Source organism: Coffea eugenioides, chromosome 1 (assembly GCF_003713205.1).
Source record: "Coffea eugenioides isolate CCC68of chromosome 1, Ceug_1.0, whole genome shotgun sequence".
In the NCBI taxonomy this organism is placed as follows: domain Eukaryota; kingdom Viridiplantae; phylum Streptophyta; class Magnoliopsida; order Gentianales; family Rubiaceae; genus Coffea; species Coffea eugenioides.
Window position 1 is genome coordinate 40,569,480 of NC_040035.1, and position 26,316 is coordinate 40,595,795.

A 26,316-nucleotide genomic window follows, 5' to 3' on the forward strand; every position below is an offset into this window, starting at 1 on the left:
ATCATTGAAACATCTTATGGGGAAGGGGATTTCGAAGTAACAGTAAATATATCAGAACAAAGAATAAAGTTTCTAATCTTTTTGAGGGTGTTTTGATCAAGAAACACAAAACAAGAAATAAAGTGCCAATTTAACAAGTTATGGGGGGCAAAGTTCAAACCCCCAAAAAATTCACGGGTGGCTTAGTGCAATTAATTCTAATAAGAAAGGGATAACTGAACACTGAAGTTAAGAAAGAGCAAAAACCAACTGATGAGTATATCAGACCAGAAAACTGCAAATTTTAATTTGTATAATTTCCTCTACTAAACATCAGCTCATCAGTTGTCTAAAAAGTTCTACAAAAGTTACACTGTAGAAGATGCAGAAAGCAATTTTTCACATACTTCTTCCTGTTTCTGCTCTAAAAACAAAAGAAACAGATCTTCGTCTATCTCAGAAGGCTATAGCTGTAAAAATAAGCTCCCTAGCTTATATCTCTCAGGTCAGTTGTCACTATGTAAATTGTCCTTGGCATTTCACTAAATCAAAGCCATTCTTTCTAGTCTATTCCTCAAGGCTACTAACTACAACTAAACAATGCCAAGGATGAAAGAATTCTACCCTTAAAAACAGGGACAAACCAATAAAATGATTCGTCAGGCTTCAATAGTTAGTAAACTGTCATCTAATTATTTTCATCTTCCACTCTTCTGTAGAAAAGAACATAAGCAGCTGAAGATTTAATCTTGTCCTCGTTGATGGGAGATACATGGCTGTCATCAAAGTCAAACCACCGATCGCCACCATGCTACATGAGAATAATGATGTTAGTATTATTGAGTTGCCGAGCGAAGAAAAGACTGAGTAAATACTAAATATAGTATCCCAGGCACCATCATTGAGAGCACATATTTTAGCTCTATACATTCCAAAGTTGTACCAATCAGAAAACTCTCTTTTTAAATTCTCCAAACTTCAACTTGGACAACAAAGAGAAAATGGAAAAACAAGAAAACCCAAAGAGAGCACACCGAACTAAAAGTTATGTCAAAGTGAAGAGCCACTTACATGGACAAATGCAGTGTAATGACCGCCTCCCATGCTTCCATAGTGATTACTAATAGCATACAGCACGTAGCGGTTACAAGATTCCCCACTCTTGTAAGCGATATAAGCAGACAAATCAAGATCGTGGACAGGGAAGTCAACATATGTCTCCAATTTGTTTTTAAGAAACCGGCTGTATAAGAATCTTTTTAAATGTATGACTAGAACCTCAGGAAGTCGCCAAAGATCTAACTTCTTGCTGGCTTGGCAATGCTTCTTGCAGACAGGGCAATACCTGATTCCGAGAATAATATGCAGCACGTAAGATACTATAGTATGGATAATTTTGCAAGAAAAAGCTGGAGTTTATGTCATAGGCTGAAGAAAAAGAAGAATAAGATCTATTGCATGAAGAAAGGTGAAATCTGATAACAAGCAACATGTCAATTGTTTATCCAAACAACATGCATCTAAATTGACTGCATTAAAAGGTAAAGGTAAGAAAGGAAACAAGGGGGCAATGTTTAACATGCAGGCAAGTAAAGTGCTTGTACCTTTGGAAAAATGGTTGGTTACAGGGGATTAACAAGCCAAGTCAAACAAATAAGGAACAAAGACTTCAGAAGCACCACAAATAGTGGAAGATTTATAAATGAGAAAATGACTTCTTTGAACCGAGAACAGCCATTTGGCTTTTGAAGTATGAGTACAACCGGGGGGAGGGATGGGTTGGGTGGTTCGAAGGGAGTTAATTGAGAGGTCTTGAGTTCAAGCCCTCCCAATTACAAAAAAATAAAGTATAATTACAATCCAAAATAGTTTGTCATCGTAATTGTGTTCCACTTTTCAATTGATCATGGCTTCCTAAAAATTGATATGTCCACTGTGGTAAGAAATCACACACCTCTTGTGTATTACGCTTGGACAAAGCATTGACACAAAAATTAATTACCAATGGCCGTGCAAGATGATAACAAGCATGGAAAAAATGTTTAGAAGATGATGCTTAGCACACTAACCACATATCTTCAGGTCCCAGAGGCTCCTCCTTGAGGAATGCTTCAAGGCACTTGTACAAAGAAACAGATTCCTGCGGTCTCTTCATTAAGTACCCTGACTTGAAAACTTCAGGTAATGAGCAAATCAGTTGTTGGCTGTGCTCTTCAACCATCTTATCTGCCCAACGTACAATTACACTTAACTGTCCAGTCATAGCCTTAGCGTTCACCGGCTCATCCATTGCTATTTGGGGACCTCTAACATTTCCCTGCTCATCTGCCAAGTAAAACTCAAAATCACAGTCAAACTGTGCTTCACCATCTAGTAGATCACCATTCTGAGTACATGTATTTGAATCAGGACTAAGTGCATCCTCAATTTCCTTAATTTCTTCACTTTCAGTTTTTGTTGTCTCATTGCAACAGTTAACAGAATTTTCTTTTGGTATTGAGAAAGGAAGCAGTGATTTCATATAAAGATTCCTAACGTCAGATCCATTAGTAACTTTACTTCTTGCTACCAAAGGAATTCCAAATGCCTTCCAAACCGTGGTTAGCTTCCCATAGAAATATTGCCTGACAAAATAATAACTTTTACAAAGTTGGAATAGAGCACAAAAACAAGAAAGCAGAGATAAAGAAGTTATATAGATACAATTTTCAATTAATCCTACGTAGAAACTCATGGCTTATGGTTCCCAGAGAAACTTCAATTGCAACGGTCACTGGTTGTCAAGGCACACTCTATCTGTGTGCATAGAATAAAAATTATATTTATTTCTAAACAATATATCATAGAAATTGATTTTAAGCTTCAAAAAAAGAATTTCTAGAGAATTCTAGGAATAGAAAATATAAATGAATATTTTTTGTTAAAAACCTAAAATTATGGGTAGTTACTAACATAATTTAAAATTCCTAATAAAACAAACATATTTTTCTTTAATATGGTTGAACCATTTAACCCCTTAATGAAAGGATAAAATGGTAGTTCAAAAAAGATTAAAACAAGTAAACTGCAATGCATAAACCTCCTCAGGCTTTATATATAGTATAGATATAGATATCTCTAACTACTAAAAGTCTGTGCTTAGGATCAGATAACCTTTCCTTAAAAGTGATAGAAAAAGATAAAACAAAATGCCAAGTTATACTCTGGTGCATAGTCCAACTGCAGAACATTCACATAACTCTGCATGAATCATCCACTCAAATGCAACCCCCTACAAAAAATTTTATTCAAATTCAGAAGCAACATAACTTACTCTTCCATCTGCTGGTGAGTAAAAACAACTAATGGTGCTTCATCAATTTCTTTTGTCATTTGATAAGCAATCAGTCGATCCTCATCTCTGATTAACGATAGTGAATTAGCTGACTCCTCTAGAAAACGTATGATGCGATTGTTGAATATCTGTGCATAACTAAATTATCATTAGGAGATCTAGATGAAAGAAGAGCATTAACTGGATACGAATTATCAAATAGGAGAAATATTAATCTCAAAGGATTTTGCAGAACTATACCTCAGCCACCAATAGGCTTTCATGAGCGCCTAAAGAACATGCATTGCTCAATGCCTGAATAAGATCCTCAAGTTTTCCAGTTTTGGGAACAGTGATAGTATATGCGGTTGGCTTTGGACTATCATCTGTTCTCATAACTGTTATTGTCATTGTCCGCATTGATGTTGATGGCAGAGGCAGTGACAAGTACATGAATGGGTCAAATGTAACAGAGACCTTTCTGCAAATAGGACACACTAAAGTGGACCTGTACTGACCCTGCAATGTCATAATTCATAAGCTTTAATCAACAAAGCTTAAAAGTTCTCAGCCAATACAAGCAATGTACAATAGCCTATGAAGATTTTCACTTGTTTTAAGTCCAAAAGAGTACCAAAAGTCCAGGTAGATATAAGCAATATTCAATATCCATCCTTGAAATGAAAGAAAAATTGAGGAGCAGCAACAGAGATTAGATATATGTGTTCCATAAAGGATCACAATTGATTGAAGCAAACAGAATTTCTAAACATAAATTTGTACATTCCACCACCTTGACAATGTTATTCTCAAATGACCTCCCCCGAATGTTTAGAACATTATACTTTTAGCATCCTAAGTCTGAGATATCCTCATAATTAGGTTCACCGACCACTTTAAACTCCTCCAAAAGAGAAACACCAGTTCTGACCAATGCCCGAATAGTATGAACTACTGAACTGAGACAGCTCATACTAGCCTTATTTTATGTTGGCTTCATGACAGATCAAGAGTAGACAACTAACTATAACAAAGATTAAAAGACCACAATAAGCCAGTACCAAACACAAGGTAGCATATCATACAAAAAATGAGGCAGAGGAACCCTATGTGAAAAATACTAACTTGGCAGACATCAACAATGATAGAGTCATTGCGAGCCAAATGATTCCTCCAGTATTCATCAGCAACTTCTTCATCAGGCCTGTCATCTCCATCTTTAACCTCAGCATATGGTTTGCACTTCACTCGATTCAAATCTTCATGAAGTCCATCCAGAAGAAATGAAAGGAGTTCCTATAGTCAATAAGAAGAGGTTTCCTCAAGAAAGATCTTGACACAATAAATCTAAACGATGCCCTGTCTATCACATGTATCTTGTTACCAAAAATGTCGAGAGAGAGAGAGAGAGGAAAAGGGAAGAAGCGGGAGAGAACATTAACAAGAGATGAAGATAAAAAGTGAAAGAACAAAAATAAGTATACAAACTTGGGAGTCATGCTGATTAAAACCACTGAATTGAGGAGCAAAATGGGCAAGTTTTGATTTGAATATTCTCGGTGCCACTGGAGCTGCCCCAGGGGCCCACAATTTCTTCAATAAATCTCCAAATGCAGAGGCAATCTCACCCTGCCCAATAAAAACATTCTATAAAATTGAGTTCGTGCTCGGTAGTAGTTGACAAGCAAGGCCAATACTACAATGGAAAATCCAGCATGAAAGAAAATGCCAACTAGGGGGAAAAAAAAGGAATTGCAAGAAGGTTAATGATGCTTGAGGCTCACATCTTTTGAGGCCCATGAAGGGCTAGGTGCACATAGCCTTGCCTCTTCAAGCAGAGAGGCTGTTCTGTGTATTAAAACTATGACCTTCCAGCCAAAGTATGACAATATCATAATTGACACCAATGCTCAAAAAAGCAAAGTTTACTGATGGCATGTGAAATAAGTGAACAAGTACAAAGTTAGTGATGGCATGAGAAAGTCAAGAACAAAAACATACATTCATGCCCAATGGGTTATCATGATTTATTTCACTCCTGAAATCTCCAAGGAAGTAATCAACCATCTTTGGGGTGTGAGCTAGGCACTGGATGGCACTATTCATGAAACATGTATTGCCTAGGTTTTGCAACCCTGTTAAGCCTAAAGTACCAACTTCACATGAGCTGCCAACAGACATATTAGAGTTGCTCTGCAAGTGATTAGACGACAAATTTCCTGTACAACCATTCATCATAAGTGAACCACCATTAGAATGTTGCATTGTCATATCATCTCGTTTCACTCCTCTATTTCTAACAGGATCAGATAACCCATAAACCTGCAACTCCAGTAGCATCTGTACAGGAAAATTAGATGAGGAAATGTAAGAAAACCACAGTCAAACAGAGAGAGAGAGAGAGAGAGCTCTAAGTAATACTAATTTAGAAATATAACTACATAAAAAACTGTACTCATTAAAACCAACTAAAAGTTGAGAAACGGTGATCAACGAGCAAGTACCAATGCCTAAACTAGAGCTCAACAACCTATGACAGTTCTCCTAACATATAAAATACGTTGATTAGATCCACCAACCATAATTGCAATCACAAAATAGGCAAATTACTATAGTAAAAAATTAAAAAAAAAATAACTACAAGAAAGTAACTTTTAGTAATTGAGGAGATTCAGTACATAGGATACTAGGCTGATCCTTTCTCAAGTTAAAAGAAGTAATTCAGATGACCAAGCCTTAAGTTGCTAGAGTCAGTTCTTCCTTATATTTTCCATTTATGAATTTAATCCTTCCGCTGTGCACTATTATTCTGGAAAGGTGCCTGATGCATATCACTACATTCACTAACACTTGAAACTTTCCTCAGATCCATTGTGATCCAGAAAAAAGAGAAGTGTGATCGGCTTACAAGTATATAGCTAATACAATATTAGGTATCTTTCCTCAGTCTATGGTATATACGGTAACTTTATAAACAAAAAAATCATCCATGCAACCCCAAATCACCACCGTATGTGCAACATTCTAATGCCCATTACTTAAACGAAACAAAATTAACTTGAACTTCTGTTCAGATGACTAGGATAATCAAATAACCTGATGCAGTGATACGTAGCAAAAGTTCTTAGACAGGAGTAACTTTCTCCATATCCCTTGTAAGATAGCACAAATTAGAACAAGTTCCTTTTATTCACTTTCTATCAGTGACTTAAAGGATATCCCCTTTTCCATTCTTTAGGATTCACAGATCAGTTCCTAAAACGTAACTAACATGTCCCTCAAAATTTGCGTATTAGACAAACCTCATTAATACTCTGAAATAAAAGAACTTGTAAACGACACCATAACAAGGAAAAATATGCCTTCTAACGACATCCATCTCAATTGAAAAAAAAAAAAAGCACTGGAAAAGAAATTCCAGGCTTATCTGCTGCATCAGTTAAGCTTTCATAAGAAACAGCACATTAACACAGCATGTCTTCAGCGTGGCAGTGGCATCAGTAATGCAGAGAACAAGAAAAATCCTTAAAAAGTGAATACAACAAAGATGTCTGCAAAGGATGCTTACTGAGAATATTGCTAGTCAACTCATTATTACTGCTTATTGAGAGAAGGATTGCTACCAAAAAACTAAAATGCAAAGCTTAGATTTCCTGGTGCTTAATATTTTAGGCAACTTAATAGCTAGACAATGCCATCCCCTCTGTTCTCTGCTGCTTAGTATGAGTTGCTATAGCTTAAGCTAAAAGCTCTTTTGAGCTGCTAAGATCTGATTTTGACTTCTGCTTTTAGCTTTGTATAAGATGAATAAGTTGATTACAAGAATTAGACTACAAAGTACTTTGAAAACACTCTGGCCTTTCAAACTTTTGAAACAACCCTTGGAATCTTTGAGAAGCTTTTCAAAAATCACTTTCTTGAAGCAGCTTCAAAAACAGAAGCAAAGGAGAAAAGACCCAATTATGAGGTTCATTAGTCAAAACAGTAGTATAACTGAGTCAGGTTTGGAATTTCCTAGTTTGGGGCGGTATGAAAATGCAAAGAAGTGTAAGACAAGGCCATAAAATATCCAGGAGTTACGTACATCTTGCTCTGACTGTCGCTGACTGTCCTTTAGCATCTTAAGCTTCTCGCTCAAGAAAAAAATAAGCATCTCGCCAGAAAAGTCCCAAATCCTTAACTGCACAAAAGAAGACATGTCAAATCCCACAAGAAGCAACTACATTCAGCATAAAACTAAATTCCACCATAATGCTCACTAGCTCAGTCTCAACAGAGAAAATCTTGCAGGCCCTCCTAAAGCACTCCAAAGTATTTTCCTGAAAGCAAAATAAGAAAGTAGAATAAAACATATGAAATTTAGAACAATTACATTTAAATAAGAAAAATCTTCAAAATAAATGGAACTAGAAAACTTTATAAAAGGAAATTCGCTCTCTATCTCTCTCCCCTGACACATGCAGACGCACAGATATACATCATCTCTAAACCTTATGCAGATAAGACAGACCACTGTTCATTACCCCATAACAAACATCTCATTCAAAACTGAAGCTCTACCTTATCTCCACAACTACAGTGCAGTGACAAGCTAATAGCTGGGAACAAATTATGCATACTAGCGAGCCAAGCCAAGTTTAAATTTTTCATAAAAATGTTGAGAGAACAACATATAATTTTGTGAACAAAAACTTTTCAGTTTCATAAGGGGAAATAAAACAGTTTCTTAAATCTTGGTTGGCTTCATAGGAAGTTCTCAAAAGACAAAACAAACCTTCATTGCAGTCTCAGCTTAAGAAATTTCAAGGTATCATAAGTGGAGATAAGTGCTCTCTGCTACAATTTCTATTTTTCCCATCCTCTCCTCTCTTTCTTTTATATATGGTCTCATAACAGGGGTCCAAACGCACTTTGCTATTCACTCTTCTTCAGTCTCTCCATAATTCCAAACTATTTAACAATTCAGACATCTCTTTGCAGAGCCTAGTCAACCTTGTTTGAAACTTCTAAGATGATCCAACACAGTAGAAAGCAGGTCAACTATATCTGGATTCAAGTGTCATCAGAAGAAGAAGTTCAAAGAAAAGAATTAATCTGTTAAACTTTTAGAAACTCACTTAGTCACTTTCTTATCTTAATTTAATTTACAACCTATATCTGCCTGTCATGATTATACACGCAAATGTTTCTACATTCATCGACAAGACCAAACTGTAAATCAAGGACCATCACGAGAATATAGCAATGACCTTTTTGTTTAGTAAAGAATTTCCTTCACTAAATACACATTCTGGCATGCCTTGTTTATTAGTCATGAAACACAGATAGGGATAAAAACTCATGCACAAGACTGAGGCAATAAGTCATTGTGATGTAGTCTTGCATGGCAAATCCAAAGCACATTAAATACTAAAAGAAAGCACTGTTCTTTTAATTTCTCAAAGATTACTTGTAACTGATAATGTAAGACTGTTTTGAAAATACACGCAAGCGTTCAATCCCAGCTCAATTCTCTAAGAAATGCAGAGAGAGAGAGGGAGAGAGGGGGGGGGGGGGGAACAAGCAGCCAACAGCCAACCCCGAAACCACCCTTGTGATAGCAATTAAGTGCCAGCAGACCACTAACAGTCAATGTGGCAACTAGTTATCATTAATTAACCTACCATTCTACATTAACTGTTGCCCATATTTACTATCATTCATTAAGCATTAAGCATAAATTAAGCAGTTTGAACCACCAAACAAGACAAAAATGACAACTAACATTTCAGGTGGTAGCATAACAACAATGTAATCGAGAACAATTTCTTTATTTTGCACATCAATGAAGAGAATGTACCAGCTAGGAAATTAGACAACCTACAACATGCTTAGCTTTCTTATATGGTAAAACTTTCAACTCTAACTGACCAACTCTCCAACTGTACATTATCATGAGATGCAATATTTTATGACTCAATTTGATATGTGAACAAAAATACATTGCATACACCATCAAGCCCATTTGCTTTATTGAGGGAAAACCAAAGATTCCCCAAATCTCTAGTTTTATTAAAACTTTTACCAGTGCAACAACTAGTAAAACACAAAGCACAAGCTGGCCACTCATGGTTGAATAACAAAGACAAAATATAGCACCATGGATGTGGTAACACTCTTCAAATCCACAAGTCACCCCATAATATGAAACTAGCAAATCAGCTACTAACCTTTTTACTTATCTTCACGCCAAATGAGTCAGCCTCACGCAGAACAACTAGCCTGAGCTGTAAAGGATACACATCTGACATATCTTCTTCAGCAGAACTTTTGCCGTCCTTTGATGCAATTTTAGAGTCACTGTGCCTGGATTGAGACAAAACAATCAACACATAAGAGACTGAAAACTGCATGGTATTCAAACATGTACAAAATTGAGAACCAAGACAAATATCTGGTGAGTACAATCTCAAGGTAAATGCTTATTCTTTAAATAAAAGATTCTCATTCACAACGTATAAGGAATACCACACGAACTAAATTTGACATATTACATTCAAAAGGCCATGAAAACAAAGATGGAACTCAACAAAAAGTTTTAAGAATTAAGTAGTAAGAGTAACCAAACTTCATTACAAGTTGGGGATCTGTCATATAATCTAAGAGTCCCAAAAAAGTAAGGCAGAAGAGGATATGTAAAGCTAGTCAGAACAGTATGATTAAGGCAGTTGATGCATGACATGAAGCAAAAGTTTCAGCTTGACAACATCGGATATATCCCTCAAGCAGTATGCCAAAATCTAAGAAATGATTCAACGGCCACAGGCATGTTAAAGAACTCAAGTAAGCAGAATTATCCATCACTCTCTGAGCTCATCGCTAACATAGAATGATGTAAACAATGGTGGGCTCAGCCAACAATTAATGATGTTATATTTGCTTTAGTTTCACAAGTGTATGCCAAGGTATGCAAACTGTGCCTCAGCTCCCAACATGTTGGAAAACAATTGGAGAGTTAAAAGAACATAAAGTAAGACTAACATAGAAACAATACTAACCATTTGAGTGCCTGAAGCCACATTTCACCTGAGACCAAAGCATAGTCACGACCTGATACCCCAACTTCACCATTCCCACGATTATGTGACAATGAATGATCCTCTTTTCTCAGGTTAAATGAAAGATCAGAACTGAAAAAATTGTTGAATAGCTTCATCGGCCCTCCATATGATGGCATAGGCGATGCAGTGTACAAGATTCCCTTCTTTTCATCTGACAATGAAGAGTCACGCGTTTCCTTCCACCACCTATAACATGCAACCACACTCAATCACTTAAACACAGAACCAGAACATGAAAGCATTACTACCATTAACTACCTAACAATATAAACGCACATATAGAACAGTTCAACCCCAAAATAGTACTTTAATACCTCATTGGTTCTAGGGTTTGCAAACTCAGTCAATCACTCACCACTGATTAGGATTTACAAACTAAGCCAATTACTCACCATCTACAGTCACAATTCTTTTTTTCCTTTCCCTTTCCTGATGGGAAGAAACACCCTAACCTAGCAAATGCTAAACTAACCAGCCACAAATAAACAGACAAACAAAAAAATCAAAAAAAGGGGTAAAAGAAATTTTTGTGTTTTGCTTGTTGATTTGCTGCCAGCATCTGCCCCCACATTCTATTATAGATAACAAAATGTTTGAATGCGTGAAAGAGCACGAAACCTCCCACATTACCTTTAATAATCCAAAACTCCAATCAATCAACAAGATTAAAAAAAAATTCAAAACCAAATCAAGTCAAATACACCAGAAAGTAAAGCACATTAGAATTCAACACGCCCCAAAGTTCCTGATCAAATCCTCCCAAGTTGCTAGGTTTGATTTTTTCCATTTCCTAGGATAAACCTCTCATTCTTCACCCCAATTCCACCAAGACTACATTGCCAATCAAGCATAAAACAGAAACCCACGTCACATAAACGTTTCTCACCTATTTTCTATAACAGGTTCCTCTCAAACAACAAAAATCAAACAAGAGACTCAAGAATTGATCCAAAGGATGGGGACATCTAATTAAAATAGAGCAGTGGGTGAGCGTGTGAAATACCTGAGGGGGACTAAATAAACTCGCTGGCCACCATGTCCAGAAATGGATTGTTCTTCTAGCTGTTCATGGGGCTCTTGATTTTGCTGCTGTTGTTGAGAATGGGAAGAACAATCCAAGGATTCATCGGAGCTATTAATGATACTACTACTACTCTCCATTCTGCTTTCTGGTTAAAGAAAAAGGAAAAAAATCCAATGCGTCTATCTGGTATGTAATCAATCAATGGATGGATTGATGAAAGAGAGAGCAAAACACGGGGTCAGAAATGGCGGATGGGATTTGCAGGCAAAATGGCCATCGTTCTTGTTTTTTTCCCCTTCACTTCAGACGGATAGACAAAAAGAGAGAGAAGGGCGGATTTGCAGAGAAACAAGTGGAGCTTTTTTCTGTGAAGAGGACTCAAAAGGATGGTAGCAGTAATTAGTAGTAATTAGTAAAAGCGTAAAAATATTAGTGACTATAGACTGTATAGTAATACTACTAACTCAGCAATATTTCCTTCTTATAATCATGTTTATCACTAATAGGCTTTGTATAGTGCCAAATTCGAGAGAGTATCTAAAACCAACCAGCTCTTACGCATCACGTGAGCAACTCATCACTAATCACATTTATCACCCACAGATTTGATATAATGCCAAATTCGAGAGTATCAAAAATCAATCAACACTTACGCATCACATGAGCAAATCATCATTATGAAATATCCGTTTTACTCTTAAAAAGTACTAATTTTGCACATTTTGATACTCAGTGTCAAGAACACACAAAGTATTGTTTGCCTAGCAGGCAACCTTAGGTGAAGAGAAATACCCAACAATTGCAAGGTGTAATCATATGAGACCATTCATAACTCTAGGAGTTTTCCATTTTGAAAAGTTTGCATGGTGTAGATGACAAATGGAGAAAAAGAATGACTTCTTTAATACTTTATTACTCCATGGTGTAGATGAAAAGAATAGGACTAGTAAGAAAAAGAATTACTTCATTAATACTATGAAGAAAGAAAACCTATATTCAGGATATGGAAAGGAATTTCAGAGTTCATTCTAATACATTTTTTGATTGGGTCCACCCGATGAAAATTTTATGCAATTTAGAGGATTTTTGATAAATTTGAACTTTTTTATTGTCGAATGTTACATCCCTATTAAGTATTAACGCGTATAGATAGGAGCACGAGAAAAAAACACCTCTTTTTTTATTTATTTATTTTGAGCCAAGTATCCAAAAACGAGGATAGGCACGAGGTAAATTACAGCTCTTTTGAGAAAGAAAAATATGCTTTCTAATCAAGGAAATGAATCATTAAGCAAGAGGTGAATTACAGCTTCTTCGAGAAAGAAAAAAAAAACTTTCTAATCAAGGAAATGAATCATTAGTAGACAATTGAAAGCGAAGTTATCCATCTATATGATTGTGTAAATTACTCAATTGTAGACTAGAAAACTTCCCAACTAGGTTTGGCATCTCATCTTGTTATGGAATAAAATCTACCTTAGTCCTTCATAGTGTATATTATATATTATGGGTCTGTTTGTTTGGAAGGAAAATCTTTTCCAGGAAAACATTTTCCATATTTTCAATTGTTTGGTTGTCAATTAATTTGGGAAAATAATTTCTGATAGAAAATAAGTTACACCCACCGGAGGAAAATAACTTCCGTATCTAACCCTGTGAAGTTATTTTCCTCAGCTTCTTTCACAGCCTCGCAAGGATTTTCGACATCAGCAAACAAAAATCCAAGGGAAAATAACTACTCGGAGATCTCTCTCTCTCTCTCATTTTTTTCCTTTTGTTCCCGAAGAACCCCCATTCCCGCTTCCTCCGGCGTCAGTCCTCAGTGGCGATCACCTCCTCCGGCGACACTATCTCGGTGGCTACCACCGCATAATCTATATACTCACGTCATCTTCATTCGGCAGGTTTTTTAACTCTTAGTTTCTAATGAATTAATTTGGCTGCTGAATTTTGGGGGTTTTATGATTCTTGGAATCAGAATCCGGGTAGGGTAGGGTAGTGTTTTTCTTACAATCTGGTGAGACCATTTGTGACAAGATTTCGCTGGGGTACCACCAGAAGACAATTGGATACTTCCTTTTTCTTTTTTGGTTGAAGTTCCTGTACCCCTTTTGATGTTGGAATTAGATTGATTTCAATAATTAGCTTGAGTTTGCTGCTTTTGGGTAAACACCCGTTGATAACAAGTGACATTATTTACTTCCCATTTGCCCCAGTGATGATTGTGTTTCATTTTGGTGATTGGGATATGGAGGAATTCTGTCTTGTTGAGCTTTATTAGTATAAATAGAAAAAAGGAATTTGGAAAATATTATCACTTAATAACCAAACACTGGAAAATTATGGGGAAGGAAGTGATTTTCCAGGAAAATGACTTCGATGGAAAATATTTTCCCTAGGAAAATATTTTCAGTCCAACCAAACGGACCCTATATGTATGTCTCCTTACGTATGTGTGTGCATATATATATACACGTATACGCACAATAATTTTTGTGTATTTTATATATTTTTCTTATTAGTTGTATTTAACATTTTCTTATTAGAATGAAATCTATCTTTCTTGTCTATAGTGTGTATTATACATAAGTCTATTTATGTGTTCCTATATCAGTATATCGCACATCCACACGTCTCATCTTGTTATAGAATAAAATCTACCTGACTCCTTTGCAATGTACATTACACGGACGTCTATTTATGTGTGTGTGTATTATATATACACACATCCACACATAAACAATGTCTATGTATTTTACATGGCGTATTTGGTTGGAAAAACCTATCTTTCTTATCAATTGTATTTAACTTTTTCTGTAGTGTATAACAGCTTTTTACTCTTTCAAGTGGGAAAATAAAACGGTCTAAAAAAAGTATGCAACATTTTAAGGGTAATTCAGTGCTAGGGTTGTGTCCATATAATACTCCAATTTTTAAAATAAAATTATTTTATCCATTTTAAAACTACTTTTTTATCCATTATTTTTTTTCTCTCTTACTTTTTTATGGAAATACTGGATGCTGGCTAGAGCAAGCAAGAAGCTAGTAAAGGATGTCATTCATGGTTTTATAATGCTCTGCTGCCCCAATAATGTGAGAGTGTAGGACAATAAAAAAAATTTGTTTAGTGCAAATATATATATATATATATATATATATATATAATTTTTTTTTTATGAAGTCCCAGAACAATCTAAATATGGATCCTCAATGTCCTCATTGCGCTATTAATCTATTTTTGTTACTTTGAGCTTACATTTTTTTCTTCCTTTTTGTTTCCAAGAGAGGAACATCACATAATAAGTTGAATTTTATTTAATGTTATTGTCTATGCAAACATTCAAAAACATTACTTGATCCTGCACCATGATGATGCTTTTCCATTTTGGAGAGCATAACCAATTAAAAAGGACTTTTTGTGAGTTGAATTGTTTAATCGTTATATAATCAAGATTTGCAGTTCCATTTTTTCTCTTTTTGTTTTTGGCTGAGATTTTGACAAGTTTTCTTGATTTGGCTGTATCAAAGTATAACCTCAATCCTAATGAGGAAGCATCATATTCATAAACATTACTCACATTAGTACTTATATTCTGGTTAGGAAACTCCATCAAAGAATATGTCAAATACTAGCATTTTATAGAGCAAGAGTGGTTAGTGTATTGGGAAATGGTCTCACAAGCATCAAAAATTAACATTTGGCCTTGATACAAATAGTTAGAAACCACACAATTAGAGAAATAGATGGCTAAATGATAAGGCCGCATCAGCTTTGCACTCTCTTCTCTATGTTGGGAAATGGTCTCACAAGCATGAAAAATTAACATTTGGCCTTGATACAAATGGCTGGAAACCACACAACTAGAGAAATAGATGACCAGATGATAAGGCAGCATCAGCTTTGCACTTACATCTCTATCCACTGATTTAGAAATCATGAGCTGCTACACTTCAATAATAACGTGAGCCAGTATCATATAACCGGCCACCAGGGTACTGAAGTCTATGCTCAAAATCATCGTTCCTGCCACTACCAAGAAATCGTGCACGCTCTCTATGAGAATCATAATTATCAGCATTGTAAAGTCGCTGTGGATCTCTAGCTGGAGGAGTCCCCGTACTGTACCCTTGAGGATCACCATGGCCACTGCTAGAATAGTGGTCCATTGAAGCCTGCTGGTATTGTTGTTGTCTGGAATGAGATTCTCGTCGAAGAAACTCATCTCTCCGACTGGCATGTTGAGCTCGAAGTGCAACAAGCTGTTCTTGATATTGTGCATTGATCATATTTATTCTCTGGAAACAACGGATACAACTTGTGTTGGTCAGAAAGAAGATTGGCTAAGCAAAGGGAAAGAAGCCATGGGAACATAGCAACAATGCATGGATTTCATTTCTGGAAGTGGATTCAATATGCTCGTGCTTTCAAATGTCAAATATGAAAATAAGATAAAAATTAAACTTCAGTGGCTAATGACTTTTTAGATCAAAAAGCAAAGGAGATCTTTTAATTTAACAAATACAGGGTGTAAGGATACACTTTAAGTTGAACTAACCTCCCGATGCCTAGCAATTTCCGCGTCCTCCGCATCAATTTGCTCCTTGCTCAGTTTCATGAGATCATCGAGGAATTTCTCCTCAAGTCCTTCAAAAGTCTGCGGCATGAAATTCTCTTCATACCCCATATTCATATCTTCTCCACGAGGTTGAGACCTTGAATCATGGCTGCCTTGCCTCTCCGGTGCCATCCTTGGCTCTGGCCTTTGGGCTTGGTAGTAAGACCTAGGTGCTTCGTTCCCTTGACCTGTAAAAGAAATTCATATCAGATCCAAGCACAGAAGGGCACATAAATTTTGTCATCCCACTAGTAGAATGAAGCAAATGTATAGGTAAGTCTGCAAAACATAAGAAGTTGGTTGCACAAAGATCCTGGAAGGTCCCAGTTCAACTTTGACTCTTTAAAGATAAAAACATGCCTTTTCCCAACTGAAGAAATACACTTTAGTTTCGTGAACTCTCAACAAAGGTCAAATAGAAAAGTAAAGATTATGGCCAATGTGGAACAAACATCTCATCATATGTAAACATGCATGCCTTTTGAACAGAACATGATCAGCAACTTAACGTTTCCTATTGGTTGAAAAAAAAAACATCATGCCAAAACCCAATCCAATCTGCACATACTTAACTGCTGCATTTATTTGTCGACAACAGTAATGCACTTAGGGTAGAAACAATCGAGCTACCTTCTAGCTAGTCCTTCCTATTAACCTTTTAAACATTTTGAATCAATCAATCGTCACTTTGTTCTGAAAGAAGGATTTAGCATTGGTTAACTCAATGGCAGGCAATGCTTGATAACATGTGACTGTGGAGCTCTATTGCATGAGAGAGAGAGAGAGAGGGTTGCATGAAAACTGCCAAAATATGATACAACACGCATACGAGATCTTTCTATTCAAGCATTACCAATTTATCCTTGCATAGTAGTTTCACTGACTAAAACTGAGGAACCTTTATCAATAAGACATTTCAATAATTCAATGCCTAGTTGCTATAAACTTTCAGAGCGATCTTTGGTAATGCATGTTTGACTCTTTATACAATGAATGAATTAAGACACCCACAGAGTTGCATCCCCAATCAAAATATCAATAAGGTTCGAAAAAAATGGAAAGCATAATCTTGCACATAATTGAACAGCCCCAGATTCGTTCATACAAGCCAATAAAATTGCAAATTTATGCTCCCAATTATGGAAATACATATCTCCAGAACAATTTTCCTTTCAGGGGCACAGAAAACTATTGTACTGCAGAAAAGGCCCCCTTTACCAAGTTAAATTTTGAAACACAGTTCAAATTGACAAAGACCACTAATCATCCCATCCCAAGATCTTAAAGGTACAGACTTTGTCAGGGAGCAGCAATTCCTGGAAGATTTGCTGTTTCCCAACAGTCACACCTATGCTAGTTTGTGTCACCATACACTTTGAAACATCTAGATGGCTAGATTGCAAAGCCATCTGAAAAGGCTACCTTGTCAAAGACTGTCTAAAACACAGATACTAAACACTTCATATTATCTATAATCTGTTTTAATTCGATTCTTAATCTAGAAGTGGAACCCGAACATACCAGCATTTGAATAAAAGGGACAAAACCAACATTCAATACCAAAACCTATCTCAACCAGTTCCAGGGCATTAAATCAAAACAAGTGGTTATCAGTACTTACTAAACGGATATCTCGGTTGCAAAATGAGATGGTATCATAGATTTTACACCGCTAAAAGAAACATATAAACTAATTTTCGCATGAACTTAGCACCATATGCAGTCTTTAAACCAACTAAAGGATACAATTCAGAATTACTCCTCACTAATGCAGGTAAAACCAATGCCCCTAGATCACAAAGGACAATAACCTTCCAATGCCACAATGCTTTAACAGCATCATTTCGACGTTTTCCACTAACACACAAATTTTTATCGAAAGCTGAAACATTTATTAACGAACGCTATCAGGTCAATTACAAAATTAAAAGTACAGAAGATACACAAAGCCCAGAAAGAAATCACAGCCAGCGAGTGCAGCATAAATCTTACCTGAATCAATAGCCAATTCATCCAAATGAGTCAAAAAAAAAATTGAAACCCACGTCAGAAAAAGCATAAAGAATAAATGGGACAACTAATTGAAAAAAAAAATTAAGCTAAAAATGGAATCTTGCCTTCATTGTGGAACATGTGGGGTGACATAGGGCTGGATAGTCTGGCCCCATCTCTTTCCAATCTCCATTGATTGTGATTACTACTATGACGCTCAGACTTGCTGCTCTGCTGCTGATGATGATGCATGTGAGGCGATGGCGCCATTCCCGCAGCTGCATAGGCAGCTGATGAATCACCACCGCCGTAGTTGTGCCCCCCTCCTCCTCCTCCTCCTCCTCCGCCTGGCCTCCTCATAGGTGTGTTTTTTTTTTTAAATATTTATAGTGTGTGTTGTATGTGAGGAAATCAACAAGAAATGGTTTTTTTGATTTCTTGTCTCTTTTAAACAGCCACACTAGAGCAGGCCAGTCCCAAAGGGTTTGGTTGGAATTTTAATTTAGTCTCAAGATAAAATCGTAGATAAAATTCGAAAAAAAAAATCTCCCCCTTTACCCAAAAGATAGTTCTATTTCCATAACTACCCAAGTGTTTTTTTTTTTTCACTTTTTTCGCTTTTTTTTTTAACAAATAACAAAAATTACTTGGGTAGTATTTTGTTTTTCCTTGTTGGAATATAAAAAGCTTAGACTTTTCCTTTTCTTAATTTTCTTTTCTTTATCTTTAATAAATTCCAACATACTGATAGAATTTAGTGTTGTTTTGAAAAGTGTATGAAGAAACATATGGAATAGGCATATGTGTATAAAAAATAGTAATAGGCATTTCTTTTCTTTTTTTGGTTATAAATGGAAAAAGAGCTGCAAAATAGCAACGATTTAAAATATAATTGTGTTGATAATGTTGTGATAACTACCATATTTCAGCACTATACAATAAATAAGTCGTCTTTTAACTCCAATTTAGCTATTAGCTAACTATGGCTAAATTTTTTTATTTTGGTAAAAAGTTAGAAAAGAAGAAAGTAAGAGTTATTATAAACTTGTGAAGTTATTGTATATAGAATCATTTTTTAAAAAAAATTATTCTAAACTTATTGCAATAAAAAAAGTGAGAAATTAATGTTAATGATTGGCTCCACCCTTTGCATTAGACAATTGATCATGCACATAAATTTCAAATTTATGCTCCCCAAATACGTTCTTTTACATTTCTATAACGTATTTTACCTATTAAACATTATTATTTGACCAAAAAAATTATTGTCGGGTGTGAAAATTATACAAATTAAATTGCTACCACCTTTGTTTTACCATATAATCTTGGAAATTGCTAAACAAGTTAATGCGTGCTAATTATATATTTTTAATAAAACTACGATAACCTTGGGTTTTATGATGGTTATTATGGATAACCCCCCGATAATTGGCAAAGCTACATTGACATAATGACATCTCTTAGTTTAATTAGTGGAAAGTATATTATTTTGTGGAGGTCTTTTTTTTTTTTGGTCAAAGGTCAACTTCATATATATTTTGTGGAGGTCTTGGTTCCTCCATTTTGAGTATTTTCATAAGTGTGATATTTTATGAATTCAATAGCATGACTGAATTACGTACGTATGCAACTCCTGAAGACATATATAGAGTGTCAATTGTTTTGTCCTTGTTGTTTATGTTATACATACATACATATATATATGTATATATATAAATGACAAGATTACAAGATTTTGTACATTTGTGTTATGTGCAGTTCCATGTATTTAATTTGGTTGAAAGGTATAAATCATTAGTAATTTAATAAATGAGTATTTTGCAATTTCACGTTTTACCTCCTAGATAATAAAATGTCATGGTTGCTAACTATTCCATCCCTTCATCTTCCCTCTCAGGGTAAACTTCCTCTGCCAAAAAAAAAAATTTACCCAAGAAAAAAGAGGCCTTTGGCTCTCTCTCTCCCTATGGAATTTAGTTTTACTTTTCCCTATGATTAACTAGTGAGATTTTTCTTAGGATTTGTCATCCCAGTGCACTAATACATCAAATACTAATACTGCAAGATTTTACCACTTGTGTAAAAAGGGATTCAATGCCCTGGAAACATTTGGTTGGTGCACAGTAGATGCAGCGCTGTGTAGCAGTGGCCGGTCTTGGTTTAATTAGGCACAGAATTGATTGTCGAGTTAAAAAAATTTCTCATTTTAAGCCGTCAAAAACTGTCAAGGACGTCTTTACAATTGCATAGAAGTCCTTTGACCCGTTTAAACATGAGAAATTTCAAAGTCAACATAGTCATGTTTTGTGTAGAGTGGTTGGTACGGCCACACTTGTACCGTACACCTAAAAAGGTGTTATTGGGTGTATCACGCACACCCGTGTTACGTGACATGCCGCGTAGTGTATTAATACTTATTATTTATCGCTTGATAATGCTGATAGACCATTCCTTGTTTGGTAGGTATCGAAGAGGCCAACCACATTACTTGGTGATTAGATAATTAGTTAATCAATTGTCAAGCAAATAATAATTGTCAAGCAAGATGAGGGCAAAATTGGAAGAAATGTTTTATCTCACTTCTACAAATAATTTTTTAATGGAACATCAAGCTGTCAGGGAGGTTTTTGCAACGAATTGTTACTGTTCAAGGGAGGTGAATGCAATTTCTAAACCTAGAGGGGAGGTCAGTGCAAATGTCAGAAATCTCAAGGGAGGTTTCTGCAATTATCCCTTCATCTGTGAAGCATACTGTGTAGGCTAGGTCAAGCTAGCCGAGCTGAGGTTAAATGCAAAATGAGCTCACCTGCAAAATCAGAAATGTCTGGCGCTAAGCCCATGTTTAAGTCAGTAGCTATCGTGAGTTATATTAGATGGATTCAGACAAATACCTCTCAAGTGGGCAAAGGACTCGTATTTATACTAAAAGAGTTGGGAAACACAATGATAAGATCTATTGATAGTCTGATTTCATAAGATAAAAAATGACGACATTGTCAATGATAGGGCTTAACAATAAAGCAATTGACTGTCACATCAATCATATCTATCACTAGTCAAAACATAGCGGTGAATCAAGGTTTGTTGATAACCTCGGAGAAGAAAGCTATGCCGAAGTGAATTCTCATATCTTCTAGACTAGAGCGGCTGAGGCATCCACACATACCAAACCTCCTTAATCACCAAAGTCGTCGGACTCAAATTCTTGTGAGACATGACATGCATCGCTAGTGTTTTCGGTTGAATTGAAATCTTTAAGCAACATAAAATTTTGAGGTTGAGAAAATTTTTTCCATTTTGTATTTAGTTGGTGAAGTTAGCTTACAGTTTTTCTAGAACAATTTTTTGTTTAGGTTTTCTTTCAAAAATTAAATTAAAAGAAGGCCTCACCAATAACATTGACATCGTCACAAACATAAACACAAAATTCTTATCTATGGATTAATACTTTTTATTCTTTGTTAATGAATATTGTTCTATCCAAAATGATTGATCTTTTTGGGCTTATAGTTTTGCAGGCAATATAGATATCATAAAATTTAGATTTAACCATGAAATAAAATAGTTGTATATATATATTTTTAATCATATTCTTGGGGTTCTCATTATTACACGGTCATAACTTAGCCCAGTATCAACTTAGCCCAGTGTCAGTTGAATCAATTTTTCGAAGCTCGATATGGATATGGCCTAGTGTTGCTTTTGTCTTGAATGTCAGCCCGGGCTTAGAAGTCTGTCTTTTGGGCTATATGCAGTACGAGTCACAATTTTGTGAAGGCTGTCCAGTTACACTCATGAGTGTTAAAACATATTTATATATCTTTTGGACTGTCACATAATCTTCAAAATTGTAGAATTTTATCACAATTTTGGACTGTCTTTTGGATCTGTAAAGGAGTTGAAAAGCATACTGAACCGATTAGAAATACATCTCGAGGGAGATCCATGGTATATTTTTAACAAGCTAGACGGATATTTGTAAAAATTACAAATTTTATCGAAGTTCAGCTTAATTTACCTTTTTTAGATCCCTCTGAATAGCAAACCACCTCGATTTGGTAATTTTAGAATCTTACATGTCTTAAGAAACCAATTTAAGTTCAAGAAAAAAATAATTACTCTGGTTTATAACAAGGATTAATCTGATATACACTGTTATTATATACATTATCATCGTTGAATATATGACAAATATGCAAAATTTGAATTTGAATTCCAAATTTTAATAATGTATCATGCACTCAATCGCGACAGTATATATAATGTCAATATATATAAGATTATTTCTCTGAACAATCATGATAATAAAATACTGCTTTCTGCTTTCTAGTATGCATTTTTAATGACTTGTAAATGCCCCACTAAACCCCATTTGATAACATATTATCTTGACCATAAGATTCAATGGCCTAATTTTTAACTCAATTGACGTCTTTTTGATGCCGAGAAGGACTTGTTAATCAAATAGTTGGTTGAAACAATCTCACCACATTCAATTCAAATCTAGCTTTAACTTGACAAAGAACCAAGTATGGAATTTAATTTACACCACTAATCCTAGTTGTTTGACCCAATGTTTTCAGAACCGGACCGGACCGGCCGGTTCGACCGGTTGGACCGCGAACCGGCCATGTCACCGGTCCGGTCTAATGCTAAAGCCGGAAGTTCATGGAGAACCGTTGAAACTCGGACGAACCAGACGAACCGTGCGAACCGTTAAGAACCGTGAACCGGCGGTTTTTTAAATTCTTCAACAAAATATCAAGAATGGTGTAGCTAAGAATCGAACCTGGGTCTCCAAGTTTGGATATGACAATCTCACCGCTAGACTATAGTTAAGTTTGTTGAAAATTCTACTTGACTAAAAAATATATTAAAACATCAAATTCTTCTCTTATTTTTTTTTCAATTTTTTCTTCTTAACCATTTTTAACCCAAATATCCACAACAAGATTTTCTCAAGTCTTCACCATTATTATCAGGTTATTATCTTTAGCAAATTGTAAACAAGTTGAAATTTTCAACTTTTCTTGTTTTCCAACATCTTAGTAAGTTTAATTTTTTTCTTTTCAAGGTTTTTTTTTCTATATTATTATCTTTAGTTGATTTTTTGCATTTTCTTCTTTTTCCCCTCAATTTTCATATGTTTCCCTCATTTTTGTTTTATTTTTATTCGATTAATTAAGGATGAAATTTTTGCAAAAGTAGTGCACATCCGTGTAGGAATTGGGTAGGAATTACAAATAATAACATTGGGCTGGTCAAAAATATGGTAGTTGGCACATAATTGAAGCTATTGATAATTGAATTTAAAATAATTAATGGTATAGGATCATTGAATTTAATATAACATGTTAATTAGTAATGTTTAGTAGCAATTAATTTTTTATATGTTTAACTGTATATTTGTTTTTTTTTAGTTTGAGCAATTAGATTTATATTTTTATAATAAATTTTAACTTTTTCAGCTTAAGTTGATGAAATTGTGAAGGTGGTGTGGTTGCTTATCATGCCACTGATAAAAGTTTGCTATTCAAATAGTTTGTCTTAACTTGAACTCTTTTATGGATTTTTTTAAGGGTTGTAAAAGAATTTCAATATTTAATTTATTTATTTTTTGTGTTTTTATTTGTGATAATTGGTGAACATTTGGATTGTATCTATTTATATTTATAATGAAATTATGAAAACTTATGGTGAATTATGATATTTTAATTATATTTATCATTCCATGTTTTATGTATAACTTTTAGAAAATTTATTATTATCATAACTTAAATTAAGTTATGTTGGTAAAGTTCAAGTGTAGAATGAAACATGCTTAGTACTTAACACTAAAAAAAAAAAAAAACAGGGAACCTTTGAACCGGCCGGTTGGACCGGTCGGACCGGTTGAACCGTGAACCGGCCACCTCTCTGGTTCACTGACCGGTCCGAGTTTAAAAACATTGGTTTGACCATGGGTAAATAATACCATATAGTGATATCATAATAATCATCTTTAAGAAAGATATGAAGGGGATTAGAGAATGTAGAATTAAGTTGAAATATATATCCTATCAGCCGTGTTCACTTGCAATCTATAACTCATTCGTGCGTCTAACTTAATATTATGTCTTGCAATATAATACAAATATAATTGACAATTATCGTACTATTTATTGCATGTAAACTAGGCTTGTAGGCTCAGAAAGTGGATCTAGAACTCGTATACATCTTTCGAAATACATTTAAATTATGTAAAATTGATTACCAAAGATTTGTTTAGTATCACACTAAAGATTTGTAAACTTGAAAACACGTTTTGTTTTCTTAGAAAAAAAAAAAAGAATTGTTCAAGGAGATAGAGCAATTGAAATAATTCCTTATTTATGCAATCTAACAAGTTCAAATGGTATATATTTATGATGTTAAAATCATATAGTGGGTCTATCTAATGGGTGGTCTATGGGGCATCCGTTAAGATATACTTTAGATATCATATTTTTTAAAATGTAAAATTAATTTAAAAAAGTAAATAAATACAAGAGATGGTAAGTAAGATTAAATAAGAAAAGTATATAAATGCAAGAAAGGATAATAGTTGTTAGTATGTATACATTCATGGTAGGTTGAATGAATATTAGCTGTGTTAACTAGTCCCAATTGACGTCCTTTTTTATTTTTCGGTCCTCCACTTCAAATGGTATAATTCCTTATTTATGCCTTTGGAATCCTTCCAATTCGTCCATCATCTCTCATATCATTCTCAAAGATTCTGTCTAAGAAATATGTGGACAACAATCTCAATGTTGCAATTTGCAACCCTAAGAAGATCTCATGCCTTTAGTCCCACAATTATATCTAGCTATGATGACAGCCCAATAGAACTTTGTAGCCTGGTACAGAAGAAAAAGGAAGCAGGAAGACAAGAAATTGTGAACATGCAATCAACATACTCATGGTGCAACAAACCAAGGTCCCAACAAGTCAAAAGTTAGTGGTGTCTCATCCCATGCAAATTTTTTCATGAAAATGGAGGATACGTACTGCAAATTGGTGCTGGGATTTGATTATGGTTTTTGAGTAATTGGACACATATCAAACTATGTTAGGTCATTGTCCCTTATGTGCTACACCTAACACTCCAAAACTTTAGCCTTGTCCCTTGGCACCTTGTCTGCTACACGGGCAAAACACTTGATAATTGTTGGCCATTTACAACTTTGCCGTGATTATTGGCACTATTTAAGAGGAAATGAAATCATATACTACTAGCTAGTACCAATGTTATTGCCTGCGTTATGTTTACATTGAGATAAATAATACTGCAATTAATACAAAATGTGTTATAGGCGAAGTTGTTTTTCCAAAGAAAAACTTGTCTCAGTATAATCTTGTTTCCTTCTTTTCCCCTCCAAGAGAAGCTTACCTTAAATGAACAAAGTATTCGTACAGGACTGGAATTGAATAACACAATGCTTAAGGATTTCTGTTCTTTGTCAAGGAAGCAACAGTTTGATTCTTGCCATTTCCATTAATCTACCTTCCAGTTCATGTGATAGAAGTTCTGAGCATGGTTTAATAGTTTGAACTTGATTACAAATGCAATTTGCAATATCAACAAGAATTCGGGTGAAGAACATTCCGAAAACTTAATGTCATATAAAAAGCATTTTTATATAAATTATGGGAAAAAATTGATGGCTATTAATTGGAATGAAAAGAATAAAGAGATTGAAGCTATAGAAACAAAATTTTATTTGGTTCCATCCTTCTATGTACTATATGCCTTGGTTCAAGTACTTCAGAATTCTGGTTTTGTATTTGTTCACTTCCGATTACAAAACATTCATTCTCCTTCCCGGGAGACCAATGTAATAGCTAAAATAGAGCAGAAAGAAAGTGTACTTTTATTTATATGTGAAGAATTGAAAATAGGCACTGCAGAACCTAAATAAACATTTGTTTAGTAGACAATAATGCTTCTCATCACCATTAAAAGTCTTACAATCGATTGAAATACTCTTGATTGTCATGAATACCCAACAGAAAGGCATAAGGCCCGGGGGGGGGGGGGGGAAGAGAGATTGGTTAACGAACAATAAAGAAAAGGAATTTTTACTATGGTTAAAAATCATTAATCATTACTAAAGGCTGAAGAATAAAAGATCAACAAGTAGGGTAAAATTTTGGTATATATAACTCGGTCGAGTGCTTCAATTTTTTCAGCAATACCTTTTTCTTTTATAATAGACAAGGGGACACCAAATATTGACCCTTGGAATCTAGAAGGATTATGAATCAGGCTAG

At 35.0% G+C, this 26,316-nt stretch overlaps 2 protein-coding genes across 2 annotated transcripts; both read right to left on the bottom strand.

Moving 5' to 3' along the window:
* Window positions 1-261: 261 nt before the first annotated feature.
* Window positions 262-11,741, bottom strand: LOC113769417 (ubiquitin carboxyl-terminal hydrolase 8). The gene is made up of 13 exons (XM_027313892.1): window positions 11,396-11,741; window positions 10,330-10,578; window positions 9,502-9,637; window positions 7,552-7,611; window positions 7,377-7,472; window positions 5,294-5,632; window positions 4,781-4,921; window positions 4,418-4,588; window positions 3,554-3,811; window positions 3,293-3,441; window positions 2,049-2,603; window positions 1,051-1,324; window positions 262-790 (listed from the first exon to the last, which is right to left on the bottom strand). Exons 1-13 carry the CDS (start codon window positions 11,551-11,553, stop codon window positions 668-670), a joined length of 2,709 nt encoding a protein of 902 aa, XP_027169693.1. The 5' UTR covers window positions 11,554-11,741; the 3' UTR covers window positions 262-667.
* A 3,293-nt stretch (window positions 11,742-15,034) lies between these two features.
* Window positions 15,035-18,384, bottom strand: LOC113772714. The gene is made up of 3 exons (XM_027317254.1): window positions 18,150-18,384; window positions 15,973-16,220; window positions 15,035-15,712 (listed from the first exon to the last, which is right to left on the bottom strand). The coding sequence occupies exons 1-3, from the start codon at window positions 18,382-18,384 to the stop codon at window positions 15,368-15,370; spliced, it is 828 nt and encodes a 275-aa protein (XP_027173055.1). The 3' UTR covers window positions 15,035-15,367.
* Between the last annotated feature and the right edge of the window lie 7,932 nt (window positions 18,385-26,316).

Coding starts and splice junctions, on each gene's coding strand:
- LOC113769417 (XM_027313892.1), bottom strand. CDS start 11,553: ATGGAGAGTAGTAGTAGTATCATTAATAGCTCCGATGAATCCTTGGAT. Junction 10,579..11,395: donor GTTTATTTAGTCCCCCTCAG/GTATTTCACACG, acceptor TGCATGTTATAG/GTGGTGGAAGGAAACGCGTG. Junction 4,922..5,293: donor ATAACCCATTGGGCATGAAT/GTATGTTTTTGT, acceptor TTTATTGGGCAG/GGTGAGATTGCCTCTGCATT.
- LOC113772714 (XM_027317254.1), bottom strand. CDS start 18,384: ATGAGGAGGCCAGGCGGAGGAGGAGGAGGAGGAGGAGGGGGGCACAAC. Junction 16,221..18,149: donor CCACATGTTCCACAATGAAG/GCAAGATTCCAT, acceptor TTTCTTTTACAG/GTCAAGGGAACGAAGCACCT. Junction 15,713..15,972: donor AAATTGCTAGGCATCGGGAG/GTTAGTTCAACT, acceptor CGTTGTTTCCAG/AGAATAAATATGATCAATGC.